The sequence below is a fragment of the Tachypleus tridentatus genome, chromosome 3 (genome assembly GCF_004210375.1).
Source record: "Tachypleus tridentatus isolate NWPU-2018 chromosome 3, ASM421037v1, whole genome shotgun sequence".
In the NCBI taxonomy this organism is placed as follows: Eukaryota; Metazoa; Arthropoda; class Merostomata; order Xiphosura; family Limulidae; genus Tachypleus; species Tachypleus tridentatus.
In genome coordinates this window covers 70,010,892-70,031,150 of record NC_134827.1, presented here as the reverse complement: position 1 = coordinate 70,031,150, position 20,259 = coordinate 70,010,892, and the positions used below count along the sequence as shown (strand labels likewise).

Genomic DNA, 20,259 nt, shown 5'->3' with positions numbered 1-20,259 from the left:
TCTGAAAAAGGTGGATACTCTTGATTGGAAATATCACTTTCTATTTGCCAAACATCTTTCAAACCATCCTTTAATTTCCATTTATACAGATGGTTTGAAATCAGGTGACTGTGGGCTCTGCCATGGTTTGTTGTGATTCACTTGTTGCACACAAAATCCTCTCTACAGTTTCTGTGTTCACTGCTGATTTTTGTCATTTCCCATGCCCTGGATTACATTAAAGCCATGCAATACACGAATTGGACTATTAACACTGACTTGCTTACCTGGAATTGGCCCTGGAATCACTTCACATTACTTCTCACCCTGTTCTTATTGATATTCAAAATTGACTGGCCCTTTACTCTCTATCATCTACTTCTATCTAGTCTTTCTGGATACCAGTCCACATCAGTATTCACGGAAATGAGTTAGCTGACATCACAGCTAAGTCTGTCTGCTCTGGTACTATCACTGCCATGTGACAGTGTGGAAGGTGTCTCACACATGGTCTACAGTCCTGGATTCAAGGTCTGGTTTCGTGCCAGTTGGCAGTCGACTTGGAGTGAGCAACATAATAACGTGCTTATCCAGATCAAACCTTCTATTGCTCTTTGGCCATCTTGCTATCATAAGGATCGGAAGGAGAAAGTTTTCTGGCTAAGCTCTGCATTGGTCACAGTTTTTTAACTCATCATTTTCTTTTATCTGGTACTGATGCATCAATGTGTTGTCTGTGTGACACTCAAGTCACAATAACCCACCTTTTACTTTCATGCCATCATTACAATTGAGAGCAATGGCACCATTTTAAACATATTTTTACCATGGTTTCACCCTTGATTTTGGACATTGTTATTGGCAATGGTGACACTGTCTACTTCAGTTGTGTTTTTAAATTTTTAAGTGCCATTGGTCTTTTTAACTCTGTTTAAGATTTTAATTTAAAAATTGGAGTATGTTTTGTTTTAGCATGATTCCTTTTTACATATTTTAATGATTTTATTTTTATATCGGTGGTTTGACACAGATAGCCCAGTTGCTTTGTGCCAATATACACTAAACAACTAATCAATCAACTATCTTTATCATATTTGGCAGGTTTATTTGGTATGTATTGTCTGAGCAGACATTTGTCCCTGAACGCTACAAGCATTTCATCAGTAGTAACAAACTCTGATGAAGAATAGTTCTTCACAGAATTATCAAGAAACACCTCAAACAGATCCCTGATAGGGACCAGTTTATCAACTAATTTGCATTTGGGACATGTTGCTTTGTCATAAGATTGGATGCAAACTAAGAGAAATTGAAAATGATGCAATGACATTGTTGCTTGAAAACCTCTGCATCCATGGCATCTGTGTTTCATAGATCACCAAAATTCAACCTATTGCACTAGCCCAAGAAAAGCTTCCATTTCCACAAAGTTTGATTCTCTAGCCTTGTTTTTCTGAACATATTTTGTTCTTTGTTCACTGATGAGCATGTTTTTGTTTAACACTAATAAATCTGTTACTTATAGTGTGATAAAAAGTTGCCAAAATTCAACAGGAGCTTGTGCATTTAGAACTGGATCTTTCAGCCCTTTTAGCTGAATTGAACACATGAGAATGGTTGCACACTCTCAAATTTGTGTATTTCTTCTATCAAGTCACCTTATGTAGCCATCCTACATGTTTTGTGGAAGGTGTTTTTGTTGGTTTTTCACTAGAATCAGATTCATCACTTACTGGATGCACACTGCAGTCTACACCTGAGATATGCTTATTGACATCAATATGATCTGATTCACCCTCCAATATCATCCTCAGTATCACTGGAAACATAGTCAGCCATATCCAATCTGAAAATAAAATGTTATCTGTAAGCCCATTTGACTAACAGGTCTTTGCTACACTTATAATATTATATAATATACACAATAAAGAGGTGGTTGATCCATAAACACATTTTCAGTTAGTAATCTGGAGGACCTGAACATCTCAACAAGAAAAAAAACTCATTACTGCTGGACTAGAATTTGGAGATTCTTAGTGCTCAGTCTCAGCACAGTTTTAGGTAGCTATCAAAAACAGGAAAGGCATCGGTGTTGCATTCTCTTGATGATGATATTAAAAAATATTTTGGGGCTCAGAAACACCTCATGTGACTCATGCAGCATTAATGAATTACTGCTTTATAGTTGTTATTTATGAATTTACTTTTCCCAGGTTTATGGGGTCCACTAAAACAAAATTGTCAATGTGAGTGAAAGAACTTGCTAATGTAAGATTTCCTGTTAAATCAAGTATACCTAAACATGCTCTAGGAGAATCGATGTTGTCATCCATTCTAATTTGTTTGAGATCTTATCAAGAACCAGTGGTGAACAGATCTTCTGTGTAAAGGAGAGTTTGCTCACACACACAAGGAGCTTTGCAAATGGTTATACATTTTGTAGTTAATTCCTTTTAGTTACTGTTTTTGACTTTAAGAAGTTTTTTATTGAAAAGGTTTAAAAAAGATTTTTTAGAACCACAGAATTTTTTTAGCAAAATTCTAATTTATGTGGTTATTAGCAAATGAAAGACAAGTCTGAGTTTCTTAATTCATTAGAAAGGTACTGAAAGAAACTAATTCTCTATACCTGATTTTTGAAATATATATTATATAGTTTTCCATAGTTCGTACTATAACCAGCAGTATCAAATTTTTGTGTCTGAAATTATCATAGAACTAATGTGTTTAGCACTCAGATTGGATAACACTTTTATCTGATAGTAATTTAAATTTGTTTATTATAGTCTTTAACTTGCTATATCTTAAATTTTGATATTTTAATGATATTATACAGTTTAACCTGACTTAATCTGTAGGTTTGCAAACTCTCTCTTACCACATTCTCGTCGAGTGACATTGGGAGATGCACAAAATAAACAGAGTAGTTTCAATTCTGACTTTTCCAGCTTTTCTGGTGTTTCCAGCTTTTCAAGGTAAAGTGCATTTTATATAACAAATGTTTTCTCATCACATATTACGACTCCCGCTAGTACAGTGGTAAGTTACTGATTTACAATGCTAAAATCAAGGGTTCAATTCCTCTGTGGGCTTGGCAGATAGCCCAATGTGGCTTTGGTATAAGAAAACACACACACTCATCATATAAACATTAAAGTGATGGTTTAAAGGTTTAAATAGTAACTTTATACAGTTAGTAGCTTTTTTCAGCATGAAGAATATGCTTATGCTGTATATAAAAATGTTTTGGTGGTGTTTGTTTCTAACTTAAATCCTCATACAGCTTTAGCAAAGAAATATGATCAGACACTCAACATTTAGTTTTAAACGTGGGAAATAAGTTAAGAAAATAAATTTAAGGGATAACTCCACAAGATATTTATTAATCATATGCTTTAAATCTTATTACTTCTATTTGAATGTAGGTTGAGGATTATAGTTGAGATAATTATATTTAAACATGATTAATTATAAGAAAAAAATGATGTTATTTATACATGTATAAATTTACACTGGACTTTAAAAAATGAAGATATATCTTTAATTGTAATAAGGTCAAAAGTTCAAATTCTTAAAGGTAAAACTATATCGTGTTAGTAGTTAAACAGTCCATAAAGATGTTAAACCTAATTATCACTTAAACAGTACTAATTATAAAGTTGCAGTGTTAAAAACATTTAGCATTTAACCAGTGATAATACAGAAAATTAATTAGTATTAAAGCAGCACTTAACTTGGCAAATCAAAAGTTACTTCCAAAGGAACTTTACGAGGGAGTGTATTAAAGATATTTGGGGTAAAACCCCAAATGGCTCTTGAATTAAATATGTTGCAACAATGCCTGAAAACTGTTTGCATTTAGTAAAACAAAGGGTGGGGGGATATACAATATTAGCTGTTTGCTGAAATCAAGCACTTCCAATGAGTTTCTGTTGTATTAAATATGAAGACTTATCAAATTTTGATGTTTCATTTGTGAGTTACTTTTCATTGTTGTTTGAAAGTAACCTGAAATCTAATTTTTGACTTTGCCTTAACACTTTTGCACAGTATGGTATACAGTTGTATAAACAATATTTTTTAAAGTATATTATTGTATAAACAATCAGTTTTCTTCTCGGTATATAATTGATTTATTTTAGTAGTAATGGGTAGTATTTTCATTTTTTCTTGTTTATTCTTTTAGTGTGGAATCTTTGCTTGAAGCCCGTAAGGAAGATCCCGAAGAGCTTCTTTTAGCTCTTGGGTTTGGGGGACAAACTGGAAATGCCTCGGTCTCTCGAATTCCAAAGCGCTTTTTTATGGAACCTTCTCATGCACGAGGCGTAAATGTAGACAGTTTTCTTCAGCATCATGAGAATGCTCTGAATAAGAACGATATTGGATCCTGGGGATTTCTAGGACCCTCGGGTGAGTGTTTTTGTAGAATAAGCTGTTCAGTACCAGAATATTCCCTGTAATAAGAGGAAGGAGTACATGTACTGTAGCAGAATATTTCTTATAATAAAAGTAAAGATTAGATGTACTGTAGCAGAATATTTCCTGAAAATAACTGTTTTGACATTCACTTCTTGACCAGTCTATTGAGAAAGTTATAAGGTCTGGAATATTTGTTCAAAAAAGGCTTTAGTGTATTGACTTGTATTGATCTTGAATATTGATCTTTTAACCAAACATTAGTATGTTTGGATAAATGCTTTGTGATTGCTAGAAAATTCTTCAAGAAAATTATTTATTGTTTTGTTGAAAATTATTTTGTTGGGTGAAATAGAATTTCATTACCATATATACAAATAGCGTCTTTGTATATCTATACAGTATACGAACAAATTCCATACAACCCAGAATGATGGACAAAGGTGTATAATCCTCATACACCTTTGATTTGTATTGGATTATCTCTCAATCATATAATAAACAATTTCACAGATTCAAGTGCAGTCTTATTACTCTGTGGAAGTTTCCTTGTAAATGCTGTTGGATTTTTAAGCCGATAAGTTCTACATTGTGAAGTAGGGACCAAGTTGGCTTGCACCTTCACATATACTTTGATGCTTTGTAGGGTGTCATATTAAGGTGTCACGTAAACTTTCTAATGATGCAGGTGATGATTTGTTGCTTTATATTCAGTGAATTTGTATTTGCTGACAGTAAAATAAACACAAAATAAATGTGAAACATTTCACAGCTCAAACTCTTAAGAGAAGTATTTTGAAACTTTGTAATCTCTAATAAAGAGAAAAGGGGCACAGCTGCTTATTTTATTTCTGAGTTTTCATAAAGCTTCGTAGAGGATTTGTGTACAAACTAAAGAATCGTATATTAAGGTATAGGTTATAACAGATAAAGTTTAATTGAAAAAGAGATTGTTTATTTAGGATGTTTTAAGAGATTACACAAATCAAATTTGATGCTTTTGAGACAAGGAAAGATATTTTTAAGCTTAATTTAAAGTTCATTTTGGACTCAAACTAGTCAAAAAATTTGACAGACAAATCTTTAGGGGAAAAGTTCATTAAAAAACTAACTATATGCAAATGATATGTAATATTTAGTCTTCCACATTTTGTGAAGGTACACATACTGTACTAAAAATTTATAGTTGAAAAAAACTATAACAAACACAAAACTGTTACTAAGTCAGTCCTTGGGACTGAGCCTGTAGTGAAAGAGGTTTTTATACATGATTTTTAATGATACTAGAAAAGTGGTTAAGTTTGTTGTGATCTTTTTAATGGTTTTGTTCTCTTTACTCTTATTTTAATAAATTTAAGCATCATTTTTTTTCTTTAGTGACACTGGTAATTCTCTGAGGTCTTTCATCTCAGTTGTTTATATGCTTTTTATTTTGAGAAACTTTGGAATGAGTCCATTGCAATACTGTTTTTGAAAGGTAGAAAGGTTGAACTTCAGTGTTTTGTCCTTTTATTATGTTAGATACTAAATTATGTTAGATTGTTTAATATTGATTTTAATACTAAATCTTTCTTTACCATGTACTTGAGAATGAGTGTACTAGTGATCAAAATATTATAATTGTTCTAAATACAAATTTTACTTACTATAAAAGCTGTAACTTGTACTAAAACATGGAGTGTTTCATTCTTTTCAAATAAGAGTTGTTTTGTAAGTTGTAGAATGTATCTTTTGCTGTATTGAGATACAATTTTGTTAAGAAGAAGCACTTTGATTTTCAGTTATGCCTAAGCCTGGTTTCAGTTTGTAAATTGAAGACAACACAAAAGGAGCATATAAAACATATATCCTAAATGATTGCTGAAAACGTTGAGATAAGGAATTGAGTGGATTACTTAACACTGAACAAATTTACGTTGGACATTTTTTTAAGCAATTAAAACTGTATAATTTCAGTCCATGCAAATGTGGCGTATAGATTTGTAAAACAAGCCTGTCTTGTAAACTATTACTTATTCTTGGAATGATTAATTCAAAAATATGATAAGAACTTTTACAGCAGGCAATATCATATTGTAATGATTACAATACTTTGACTTCTAGTATCAAAAAAATTCAACCATCTTTTTAAAGTGTAACTTTACCTGATAATGACCTGATACTGTGGGTTGAAACACTGTAATAATTAAGATGAGATCTTCCCTACTGTAGAAGTTTCTCTTATTGTATTACTGAATTAATTATTTCGTTCAGTAAATTTCTCACTAAACATTATTCTTGGAATTACTGTACAGATGAACTCTCTTGTACAGGCAGTACCACTTGTAGAGTCTACAGATATTTTAACAGATAAGGACAGAAACTGAGAGATACTGTTGAATTTTTTAAATTTTGTTTTGAGTACTACATTTCTGGCCTTAGGATAAATAGGGATTAAGTGATACAGGAAGAACATGGTATTTGGTCTGTTGATTACATCATATGTATCTTTGTTTTTAATATTGTTTAAGTTGTTAATAACAAATTAACAAACCATTATCACAGTTAATGTTTTTAGTTCATTGGCATGCTTTGCATAGTCAGTTTTTGATTAAAAAAGATTTGCTAATTTTGTTTATTGCTTATTTTAGTATCTAGCTATTCCCAACTTTCGAGACGCTTGTCAAATATTGCCACTGCTAATACAGTGCTAGGGAAGTTTGGAGGTGGTGACAGACACAGAAAAATTTCGTCTCAGAGTGCGATGTGCTGGAGTGATGTCAAACAAACCTTACGAGCAGCAACAGCTTTTCGTGAAGGAAAACTTCGGGCACAGTTCTGACAGTATTTTAGATCCTGCAAATCGAGAATTTTTGCAGAAACAAGGAATAGATGAACCACTCAACAAACCTAAGAAAGTTGTTATTGGGTTGCACACTTACTGTTTCAGTCATGAAGGAGATCTGATCCAAGGAGCATATGGTACAACAGGTGCTGAGACTCCTTTCTCTAGTAACATTGTGAAGTGGAAAGAGAAACAGATGTCAGCACTAGATGAGGCAGACGAGGACAACATTCGTAGTTTACCAGAGAAAGACAAGAAAAATCTAAATGAAACATTGGAAGCATGTACATCAACAACTGATGCTTTTGAAACCTCTTGGAAAAGTCAAGATGAATCCCTCATAGTATCTAGAAACAATGACAAGAAGTTACGTACAACAAAATCTTCCTCTTTTCCTGTTCTAGGAAGCAGGCATCGTCTTCTTTCCCGACAATCAAATATAGAAGAGGATGAAAGTGAAGACGGTAAAATTACAGATAGAATCCAGTTAGTAAGACCACATAGCAGTCCTGGTGAGGAAAAGAAAGCTGTTCTCTTATTGTCAGCAGAGATTGTGAGTTTGAATGGTACTAATGAACCATCAAAGAAACCCTTAGTAGCTCAAGAATCAGATCTTAGTACTAATTATGTAAGAAGACCTGAAAGTCTGAAAGTAGATAATATACAGAACAAAGAATCATTTGAACTTGAAGAGGTGAGAATTGCTTAAAAAATAGTTGTTAAAATGTATTTCTCTCATAAGATAATGGATGAATTTGAACTAGATGTACACAACAGAATTAATTCATTAAATAGTCAGGAAACTTTAATAAAATGTAAATATTTTAACTGTCTGAATGACTTCAGTTTCTTTATGACTATATGGTTTATTTTGATTAATCTGAACTACTTTATTTAAATGATAGAGATCTAAATTTTCAAAATTTCCACAAGTTTTTATCAGTTGAACATGGTAAAGCTTTCATTTTGTTGACAATGTTTCATCAGGCTTACTTAGCATCATTAGGTGAAATACATACAGACCTCCTGAAAAGTTTTACTATGTATGACTGATAAAAACTTAATTGAAATCCAAAATACTATTACTATAACAAAAGTCTCGTTTAAAAATTCCAAAACTTTTATTAGTTTCACTTACCTAACTTTTCAAAATTTAAAGCATAACATCATAAAAGTAAAATATTTTTGCTGCTTGTAACACAATACTATATCATCTGAATAGATTATCTAATTTTATTCTCATTCCACCCCCAAATGGTTTTACAAACTATGTAAAATATATAATTTTCAAAAGTTTTGTTTTACAAAATAAATTGATGTTAGTTTAATGTTTATATTGTTTGTCTTTCAGTATTGGCTACTTTAAGGATATTCTACCTACTAAATACATATTTTCCTAATAAGTAAAATGAATTATGATAATTTGTTTTCCTTAATGTTTGTGTAAGTGTTTAGTGAAAGACATAGCACTTAAGACTCTAATATTGTTGTAAACACTTTTCTAAACATCCAACAGTGCAAAATCTTAACTTATATCTTGAGTGATAACCAGTGTCTAGGTACTGCTATGGATGTGTTTGCTCTTCAAGTGTTGGGCAGTAAGCATTATTAGTGATGTTACTGCTGGTAAGTAACATCAGTTTATTTAATCTGAAATAATTTTACCTAATCAGATATGTAAAAAAAATTATTATTATGGTTGAAAATACAGATTTTAGAAAGTGTCTATAAAATGCATATGTTTAAAGGATAGTACTATCTCTCACTTTATGTATATCAAAATACTTTTCTATACTTAAAAGAAACTTGAGTATTATTCCCTGACTTTTGAGACAGGTCTTAGTTTTTTTGTATGTTTGTTTGCAAACTATGCAAACATTCAAATCGAATAATGTTTCTATATTTTCCAACTAAATGTAATTTGGCTTTTGTAAGAAACTGCTAAAACTTGGAATAATTAAACTACCATATATCCATCTTAATTGATTTTGAATAATTTTTCAAAGGTAACTAGTTGATCTGCTTACAGCTTACCAATTCTTTGTTGGTAATATGCATAGCTTAAACTGTAGTAGCTAGTGTAGTTGAAAGTAGTAATATATGTAGCTGAAACCTTTGTAGCTAGTGCAGTTGAAAATGTAGTAGTATGTGTAGCTGAAACTTTAGTGGTATGAATTCAGGTTAAGTAATTAGCACACAGGAACGTCTACAAATATTCTAATATTTTCAAAACAAGGCCCAGAACTCGAGCACTTTCGAATAGTTGATTATTCCTTTAGTAGCTAGTTTAACTCAAACTTTAGTTGCTAGTGTAGCTGAAACCTTAATAGTATGAATTGCTTGTTATGTATTACAAGTTTTCTCAAAATAAATGAAAAACGTTTATGATCTTGGTGGCATGGTCCAAATATTGTTACCAACAATGGGACATATACTTAAAACTAGGTTCCATTGCCCTTATGAGGTTGTTTGGAAAGTCAGTGATACAGACTATTGTAAAAGTTCCTGATCATTGAAAGGCTATCCAGCTGTATCAAATTAATATATTAGTCTTATCACATCCGAGATGCACCTGAAAACATTTTAACCCTTGAGTTCTCTCCTGATATTGATGGCAGTTTCTTTGACTCAAACACCCATAAATTTGAAAATATTGGAGATAAATGCAACATCTAGCCAAGTGATTCTGACCAGTCTTGATTCATAAGTCAATGCCTTACTTCCTGAAGAGAAAAATTAACTTAATAGATTATTGATTAAATGATGAATGTACATTATCAGGCCTTCCTAATCAAACCAATATTGCTGTTCATGATATAAATGTAGGTGATGCTTCTCCTTTGAAACAACATGTCTATCATGTGAATCCAATCAAGGCTGATAAAATTCATAAAGAAATATATGCTGGAGTAAAAGTGATTGGTCTTGACTGTGTGTACTGGTTTCTAAATCTGATGATTTAGTTAGATTCTGTACAGACTTTCATAAAGTGAATGCTTCGACATAGATTCTTATCCCATTCTAAGAATGAAGGATTATATTGATAAAACTGGAAAAGCCAGATAAATTGCAAAATGTGACCTGTTGATGGCATACTGGGCTGTTCCTCTAACTGACAGAGAAAATAAATCACTGCTGTTGTTACTCTTGATGGATTATACCAGTATAGTGTAATGCTATTTGAGATGAAAAATTCTCATGCTACTTTTCAGTGAATAATGAATCAGTGTCTCAACAATCTATCAGATGTTGGAATTTATGTTGATATTGCAATTTTCTGTGACACCTATTTTTGCGTATTATGTATTCTTGAGAGGCTTAAGAAAGCCAATATCCCTATAAATTTGGCAAAAAGTGTCTCTTGTAAGGCTAAAGTTATTTACTTAGGTCCTGTGGTATGTGACATTCAAGTTGTTCCAGTTCGAGACAATGTTAATTATATTGTGAATTATCAAAACCATACACACAAGAAAAGTTGGATGAGATTTTTTGGAATGGTTGGTTATTACAGGAAATTTTGTAAAACATTTTTCTGATATTACTGGACCTATTGAAGAAAAATCAACAGTTCAAGTGGTTTGAAAAAGGACAATCTACTTTTTGAAAAGGTCAAATCTTTATTGTGCACTTATCCTGTATTGATAACACCTGCCTTTGATAAACCTTTTGCATTAGCTGTTGATGCTGGTGATTGTAGTACTGGTGCCATTCCATTACAATCAGATGACAGAGGTATTTTTTTAAAACATATAATTGTCACCAAAAGAACTATTCAACTGTGGAAAAAGAAACGTCTGTAGTGTTAGCTTTAGAACATTTCAATGTGTATGTATCTACATCTCAACAACCTATTGTCATTTACACTGATCACAACCCACTGATGTTTTTGAACCAAATGAAAGGCAAGAACAGAAGGCTGTTAAGTTGGAGTTTAACATTACGAGACTATGATTTGAAGATATTTCACATCTTTATAATGTGTGCTGATGAAACTAGTAATATTTTAAACTGAAACCTTAGTAGCATGTGTAGCTAAAACACTATTGGTATGTACAACTGAAACATTACTAGTATGTGTAGGTGCAACCTTATGACAATGTGTAGCTGAATCCTTAGTAGAATGTCTATTTGGAACCTTACAACGATGTGTAGCTGAAACCTTAGTAGAATGTCTACCTGGAACCTTACAGTGATGTAGGGTGTGTAACTGTAACCTTCCAATGATGTGTAATTGAAACTTTATAGTACTGTGTGGTTGAAACATAGTGTATTTAGCTAAAACCTTAGTAGTATGTGTATGTAACTAGAACCTTCGTAGTATGTGTAGCTGTTACTTTCTTAATAAATTAATTCAAGAATCAAATATTGAACATAAGCTAACTTATTCTGTGGTAGAGATTGAATAGAATTATTTCTTTTGCTCCAATGAAACATTTCATAGAATTATTGTTGATGGGCATTGTTATTCATCTGAGTGTTAATTTTTTGTATTAAATGTATTTATAGCTGTCTACAACAGAAGGTGAAAATTCTTATGTCATTGAATGTAGTCAGCAGCATTTAAATGGTAAGTTAAATGGTCTCATATTTTTAGTATACTGAACATACCTAAGAAAAATCATACCTGTCAAACTGTGGTTCCCTGATTTGTATTACCCCGTGCTTAATATTCCAGGAAAGTGTCATTCTGAGTTTCTGCAGAACTATGCATGCATCATTCAATTACATTTTGTATAATGTTTCACTGAACTTGTCAATTTGGGCTTTTAAACATAGGAGAGGTGATGCATGTTATTGATTAGCATACCCTTTGTTGAGTTTTATTCCTTGTTTGAAAAATAATTTCTATATCAGAAGAAGGAATGCTTGATGTGTAGTTTTTGTGAGAAGGAATTGCTTCGTGTTTTATGTCAGGAGAAGCAATGCTTGGAGTGGATTTTTTTGTCGGAAAAATTAAAGCTTAAAATGGATTTTTATCTCAGAAGAAGAAATGATTATTTGCAGATTTATGCCAGAAAAGGGATACTTGATGTGAAAATTTATTTTACAAGAGGGTATTGTTGAAGTGAAGTTTTACATCAGAAGAAGAAGAAATTATTTGCAGATTAATATCAGAAGAAAGAATGTCTTAATTACAGTAATATTTCACAAGAAGGAATGCTAAAAAACGAAATAATTATGTGGATTTTTTTTTTTTCAGAAGGAATCTGTGTGTGGAATTTTATCTCAAAGGAAAGTATATTTGATGTGGAGTTTTATACCAGAAGAAAGAATGCTTGGTGTTAAGATTTATGTCAGAAGAAGGAATGATCATGTGAAGTTTAAAGTCAGATGAAGGAATTTTTACGTGTAGCTTTATATTAGACAAAGAAATGCTTGAAGTGGAGCTTTATGTCCAAAGAAAATATTTTGTGGAATTTATATGAGAAGAAGGGATTCTTGATTCTGTTGCATATTATAATTTATCTCTAAGTCTCCCAGTTATTATGTTGCATACAGTTACATATTACAATTTCAAATCGCTGGAAATTTTAATTTTAATTTAGAAATAAATGTTAATGTGCATCAAATTTATATTTGCCAACAAGTTTGATGCATGGGATTTTCTTTATTAACATGCGTATACTTTAATATACAACCAATACATTGTATAATAATGATTATTACAAATATTTAATACAGATAATTAGTTATATATACAAAAATTACAAACTCACAAACAATATTCAGTCATCTATCTGGTCTGAAACTTAATATTTTATTGATGGTACAGATCCACAAGTCACAAATTACTTTTATGTTGATACACAGATATTCTTTATTTGATGGGAATGCTAGCTGGCTTTATTCTTGTTCAGCCTAACATAATTTACAAGCTTTCTTTTCACAGAGAAAGATATATAATGCCTGAAGTTAATTTTCTGAAGTTGGATGATTCGTAATGTTTATAATCTATAAACTTTCCTGGTTAAATTCTGTAGTTTTCCAAATAATAAATGTTAATTACAGTTATGGCTTTCGAGGCTTATACTATACTGACTGTAGCTGACAAATAATAACTGTCTCTTGACATCTTGTGATGGTTTGTTTTTAAATATTCATTATGCAAGATTCTCAAAAGTTCAACAGTGTTCAAAGACACACTAGTGTTTTCCTGAACCATATATTGTTGATTGTTGCTCTCTAGAATCTTCTACAGATTTAGAGGACAGGCAGCACTTGTGCAATACACCTTTAACAATATAGATTTACTGTTATACATTTATATTAATATCTACGTTTGTTTCAGTTTAATATATATAACTTGTATAACTCGTATTCCTTATATTCCTTCTTTTGATATAAAACTGAGTGCTTGAACTTGAGTTTTTTATGAGAAAAAGGGATGTTTGATGTGCAGTTTTAAGATAGAGGAAGGAATGTTTGATGTGTAGTTTAATATCAGTCAAAGAAATGCTTGAAGTGTAGTTTTATGTCAGAAGAAGTAATGATTATGTGGAGTTTTATGCCAGATGAAGGAATTTTTGATGTGTAGTTTTATATCAGTCAGAGAAATGCTTGAAGTGTAGGTTTATGTCAGAAGAAGTAATGATTATGTGGAGTTTTATGCCAGATGAAGGAATGATTGGAGTGGAGTTCTATGCGAGATGAAGGAATGATTGGAGTTTTTGTGTGATGAAATAATGGTTAATGTGCAGTTTTATATTGGAAAAAGAAATGCTTGAAGTGGTATTTTATGTCATAAGAAGAAATTATTATTTGGAGTTTGATATTGGAGGAAGGAATGTTTAATGTGGAGTTTTATGTTAGGAGGAGGAATCAGAATTATTTTCAGTTTTATGTTGGATGGAGGAATGCTTAATGGTGTCTTTAATATTTGAAAAAGGAATGTTTGATGTGGAGCTTTATATTAGATGAGAGAATGCATTATGTGTTCTTTTTAAATACAAGATGAATGCATAATTTTCATTATTGGGATTTTTAAAATTAAATGTTCCATTTTAATTTTTTTCATATTTAGTTGATGGTCTATCTGGAGGTAGCTGTCCTTCAGACAGTAGTGGTTTTGCTGAAGATGTTCCCAGTTGTGGAAGTGCACGAATAAATATTGACAATTCTCTTGAAGAGGTACAAATCATTTCTTAATTAGAACTATACAGTAAGCTGTAACATGTCTGGTTTTATTGTACGTTAACAGCTTGACTTTAACTGTGAGGTTACATCTGGCTTTATTGTGCATTATAAGCTTAATGTTAACATTGAAGTAACATGTTACTTGTTTATAAGTTAGCAGTTTAATGTTGTCTTTGAAGTCATGTCTGGTTTGATTGTACCTTAACAGTTAAAGGTTAATTGTTAAGTAATGTCTAGCTTCATTGTTCTTGTCCTTTGTTCTTTTTTATTCTTATCAAACTTTGTGTGTAGATCACTGAAAGTTGCTTGGACAAATATGTATGTTCTAGTGACCAGATGTAAAGCTCACCATACAATAAGGTTGTATGGGGTCAAGTGCTGTACGGTTGTTAGCATACTGGACTGTAGATAAATGAGTTCATTGTTCATGTTCCCCTGGTGTGGATTCCTGTTCGTTGTAAGGGGACCTCCCAGGGAAGGTTCTATTCTTTCAGTTTACATCATCTGGAATCTAAACATCCACTCATGTGCTTGCCATGCATGGTGATCCATGAATGGGAGAAGAGGTTGAGGGATCCAACCCTAACACACCAATTTGGCCTTGAATTTCTGTAGATGGATGGCCTTAGAGTGGTCCCCCAGGATTAATTGGCTGGTCCACATTGGCTAGAGTCAACCAAGCACTAGTGTTGGATGTTCTCAACAGGTGTTGTGGACATTGTATCTGATGCTGATATTTGAGTATAGTGCTCATGAAATCCTGGTATTGCTGCAGTGTTCTTGTTTGGCATTGTAGTGCATTTCCTCGTAGGGCTCCATGGTGGGTGGGGTCAGTGGGCACTGAAATATTCCTTTTTTTATTATGGATCCTCCAAATAAAATCTCAAATAAAATAATGAAAAAACATTCCACAGGTAAACGACCATGTCTTGAAGATTCTGAGCAGCAATCTTCAACATCTGTAAAACTTGTACCCCATTTTCTGATACTACATTTTCTTTCAGACAAATCTTTAGGGCAGATGTCTCCCTTGTTTATCCAGAAGGAACTAAAAAAGCTTGCTAACTCCAAAGTCAGTAAAGAAGCTTCAATCTGATGACATATTGGTGAACTCCTTTTGCATTCAAAGGCAATTGGGAACATATCTATTGAGGTTACACCTCATGCTAATTTTCTTTGGATACATCTTCTTCTCCCACCCCGAGATGCAAAACAATCATTTGTTCACATCCTCAGTCACTGGATCCCCTTCCAATAGAAAAGACCTGCCCAATTGACCCAGGGCAGGATCCATGGAGGTTGATAGACCTCCCTTTAATAAGGACAATAAGGAAAAAAAGATGTGGTCATAAAGAAAAGGACTCTCCACCCAATTCATCTACACATAAATAAAAATGGCTACCTTGATACAATGGAACTGTCAAGGTTTACATTTTAATCTAGATGGCATCAAAACACTGATTGTTTCCTACCATCCTTAATGTCTTTTCTCACAGGAAACATTTCTGAAACCTGCCGATACAGTCATCTTTTGGTGGTTTTCTTTGTACAGAAATGACAAGCTGTGTGATGGACGAGTGCATGGAGGGGTTGCTCTTTTGGTTGATCAGCATGTGCCCACCCTGTCTTTGCCACTCAACACACCCTTGGAGCCTGTAGCCATTCATATTTCTTTGTGTCCGTACCATCACTGTTCATTCTCTCTACCTGTTGACTGGAGAGACTTATAATCAATCAGATCTTGATGCTTTCATTGAACAGTTGCCATCACCCTTTTTAATGTTGGGGGACTTTAATGGACATTATCCCCTCTGGGCAAGTGTTGACATTGATAGGAGGGGTTGCTCTGAAGAGCATATGCTCTCAGATCACAACCTTTCTGTTTTCAATACTGGTTCTTATACTTATTTTCATGCATTTAGTCAGTCCTTTACTACTATTGATCTCTCAGTTTTCTCCCCTTCACCATTCTCACACTTTTTACAAGGCAGTGATCATTTTCCTATAATTTTGAGAGAGACTGGCCAGTGCCACCCAACCTGCATGCCCTGGTGGAAGCTAGATCATGCAAACTGGCCATCATTCACTGCTCTTGCCGAACATTATCCTGCCTTTCTCTGTAGGCCATCAATAGACGACTGTGTGGCAGCAGTAACTGACTTTATTATAAAAGTAGCTGCTCAATGTGTTCCTAAAACTTCAACACGTTTTTCACTATATCCTCATTTGTGGTGGAATCCTGCCTGCCACATGGCACGGAAGGTTTAAAAACAGGCCTGTCATACATTCTGTAGATATCCCACACTCTCAAACTGCATCGCTTTCCAGCAGATTTGAGCACATGCTCGATGAGTAAGACATCAAAGCCAGAAGGAATTTTGGATTATGTTCACAACCAACGTATCTTCTACCACCAGTTTCAAAGTCATATGGGACCAAATTCAAAAGGTTAGTGGGCAATATAATTCTGTTCCGATCTCGATCTTGCTCTTGCTCTATGATGGCCAGGAAGTAGCTGATACCCAGAGCATCGCAGATACTCTAGGTGAAAGCTTTTGCCAAGTATCTAGCACTTTCTCTACTTTCTTAGCCATCACCTATTTCCTGTCGAGCTGATAGTATCTATGACTATTATAATCGTCCATTTACACTGGTGGAACTCAAAATGATCCTTCATTGGTCTGGCAGTACATCGATTGGACCTGATGATGTACTATGAAATGCTGTGACATCTACCTCCTGCTTCTCTTGCTATTCTTCTGTTTGTTTTAACCAGATTTGGCAAGAAAATGTTTTTCCTGATGCCTGAAGCTATTGTCTTACCTTTCTCTACCCCTCGGTGTGGATTCCTGTATGTGGTGAGGGGACCTCCCAGGGAAGGTTCTGTTCTATCTGGTTACCTTCTCTGGGATCTAAACATCCACCCACGTGTTTGCTGTGCGTGGCGACCTGTGAAGGGGAGGAGAGGATCCTGGCGGTTGAGGGGTGCAACCCTAACACACCACTTTGGCCTCGAATTCCTGTAGACGGGCGGCCTTTGGGTGGCCCCCCTTGGGTCAATCGGCTGGTCCACTTGGGCTATAGTCAACCAAGTACCAGTGTTGGAAGTTCTCAACGGGTGTTGTGGACATTGTGCCTGATGCTGGTGTTTGGGTATAGTGCTCACGAAACCCTGACGTTGCTGCATCGTCCTTGCGTGACTTTGTAGTGCGTCCCCTTGTAGGGCTCCATGGTGGGTGGGGTCAGTGGGTTCCGAAATTTTTTCCTTTTCCTAATGATCCTCTAAAAAATTTAAATAAAATTGTAAAAAAACAGTCAATGGGTAAGCGACCACGTCTTGAATATTCAGAACAGCAATCTTCAACATCAGTAACACACGCACCTCATTTTCTTATATTACATTCTCTTTCGGAAAAACCTTTAGGGCAAATGTCCCCTTTTTTTATTCAAAAGGGTCTAGAGGAACTTGCTGGCTCTCCAAAATCAGTAAAGAAACTTCGATCTGGTGACATATTGGTTGAAACATCCACATCCCAACACAGTGAACTCATCTTGAATTCAAAGGCAATTGGGGATATACCTATTGAGGTTACACCCAATGCTACCTTGAATTCTTCACGAGTTATTGTTGAAAGGATTTGAAGAACGTTCCAGTCAGAGATTCTTGCTGGTCTCTCCACTCAAGGAGTTTCTGCAGTGAGGCATCTCCACTGCAAAGATGGAATTACACTGCCAACAAATACCCTCGTTTTAACATTTACTTCACCACGTGCACCTGCCACCATCAAGGCAGGTTATCTCATTGCAGGGTTCGACCATACATACCAAACCCTCTTTGATGTTTCCAATGTCAGAGATTCGGCCACTCAAAGACATCCTGTCGTGGTTCCCTGACATGTGCTCGTTGTGGAGGCAAGGATCACGATGCCTATGACTGTGACACGAACCCACATTGCGTAAACTGCAATGGTTCTCACCCTCTTACTTTCATTCTTGCCCAAAATGGTTGGAGGAAAAGAGGTGCAGCGTTTGAAAGCGACACATAACATTAGTTATCCTGAGGCTCGGAAATTGCTGTCCACAACTCCATCTCGGACATATGCTGCTGCACTTCATTCCACAACTACAGTGGGAGTGCAGACAGATCTCTCTGTGCCTCCAAGAGAATCGTTTTCAAAACAAATGAAAAGCCTTTTGACCTCCGTGGCTAAAAAGGTTGATGAATCGACTTCCACACCTATCTCTGTTCCTACCATACCTTCCAACAAACCTCAAGATCCACGTCCTTCAGTTTCAAATACAGGCATTTCTTCTGATACATCTTTTTCTCCCACCACAAGAGACAAAACAATTATTCGTTCGCGTCCTCAGTCACTGGATTCCCCTTACAATAACAAAAACCTGCCCACCCAACACAGAGCAGGATCCATGGAGGTTGATAGACCTCCTCCGACTAAAGACAGTAAAGAAAAAAGACGTGGTCGTAAACCGAAGGGTTCTTCAGCCACTTCACCTACCCGTTCTTAAAAATGGCCACCTTGATACAATGGAACTGTCGAGGTTTACGTTCTAATCTGAATGATATCAAAACGCTGATTGCTTCCTACCATCCTGTTTGTCTTTCTTTACAAGAAACATTTCTTAAAACTGCTGATACTGTCTCCATTCATCAGTTTTCTCTGTACAGAAATGACAGGTTGTGTGATGGTCGAGTACATGGAGGGGTGGCACTGTTGGTTGATCAACATGTGCCCACCCTGTCTTTGTCACTCAACACACCCTTGGAGGCTGTAGCCATCCGTGTTTCCTTGGGTCATACCATCACTGTTTGTTCTCTGTACCTGTCCCCTGGAAAGACATATGATCAATCAGATCTTGATGCTCTCGTTGAACAATTGCCATCTCCATTTCTAATCCTAGGGGATTTTAATGGACATCATCCCCTCTGGGGAAGTGCTATTATTGATGGGAGGGGCCAATCTGTAGAGCGGATGCTCTCTGATCACAATCTTTCTCTTTTCAATACTGGTTCTTCCACTTATTTTCATGCACCTAGTCATTCCTTTACCGCTATTGATCTCTCAATTTGCTCCCCTTCATTATTCTCCCATTTTTCATGGAGGGTTGACAGTAATCCACTAGGCAGTGATCATTTTCCGATCCTTTTGAGAGAGACTGGCCGTGGTCGATGCCACCCTACCTGCGTGCCTCGGTGGAAGCTGGATCAGGCAGACTGGTCCACTTTCACTGCTCTCTCAGAACTTGATCCTGCCATCGTAAATCAGCCATCAATAGACGACTGTGTATCAGCGTTAACTGACTGTATTACACATGCAGCTGCTCAGTGTATTCCTAAAACCTTGACACGTTTTCCACGATATCCTCGTCCGTGGTGGAATTCTGCTTGCCACTTAGCACGGAAGGCTCAAAAGCGGGCCTGGAATACTTTTTGTAGATATCCCACACTTTCAAACCGGGTTGCTTTCCAACGGGCCCGTGCACATGCTAGGTGGGTAAGACGTCACAGCCAGAAGGAATCTTGGATTAAGTTCACAACCAGTATATCTTCTACCACCAGTTCCAAGATCATATGGGACAGGATTCGAAAGGTTAATGGACACTACAATTCTATCTCCCTCTCGATCTTACTCTTTGATGGTCAGGAGGTGACTGATATTCGGAACATCGCTAACACTCTAGGTGAAAGCTTTTGCCGGGTATCTAGCACTTCTGCTTGTTCCTCCACCTTCCTGGCCATCAAGACTCGGGCAGAGCGATCACCTCTTTCCTTTCAAACTGACTGTTTCTTTGACTATAATTGTCCCTTTACCCTGGTGGAACTAAAAATGGCCCTTCATCAGTCTGCCAGTACGTCTGTTGGACCTGATGATATTCATCATGACATG

The 20,259-nt window shown here is 35.1% G+C and overlaps 1 protein-coding gene across 6 annotated transcripts in view; it reads left to right on the top strand.

The window, feature by feature from the left end:
* LOC143247103 (uncharacterized) overlaps nucleotides 1-20,259 on the top strand; it is a 77,428-nt gene that overhangs the window by 22,371 nt on the left and 34,798 nt on the right. For all 6 annotated transcript variants that reach the window (XM_076494584.1, XM_076494583.1, XM_076494585.1 and 3 more), the window contains 5 exons: nucleotides 2,838-2,954; nucleotides 4,166-4,389; nucleotides 7,026-7,913; nucleotides 11,726-11,786; nucleotides 14,241-14,347. In XM_076494584.1, coding sequence (XP_076350699.1) covers nucleotides 7,152-7,913; nucleotides 11,726-11,786; nucleotides 14,241-14,347 — 930 coding nt within the window. In that variant the 5' untranslated portion in view covers nucleotides 2,838-2,954; nucleotides 4,166-4,389; nucleotides 7,026-7,151. The remainder of the gene's footprint in view (nucleotides 1-2,837; nucleotides 2,955-4,165; nucleotides 4,390-7,025; nucleotides 7,914-11,725; nucleotides 11,787-14,240; nucleotides 14,348-20,259) is intronic.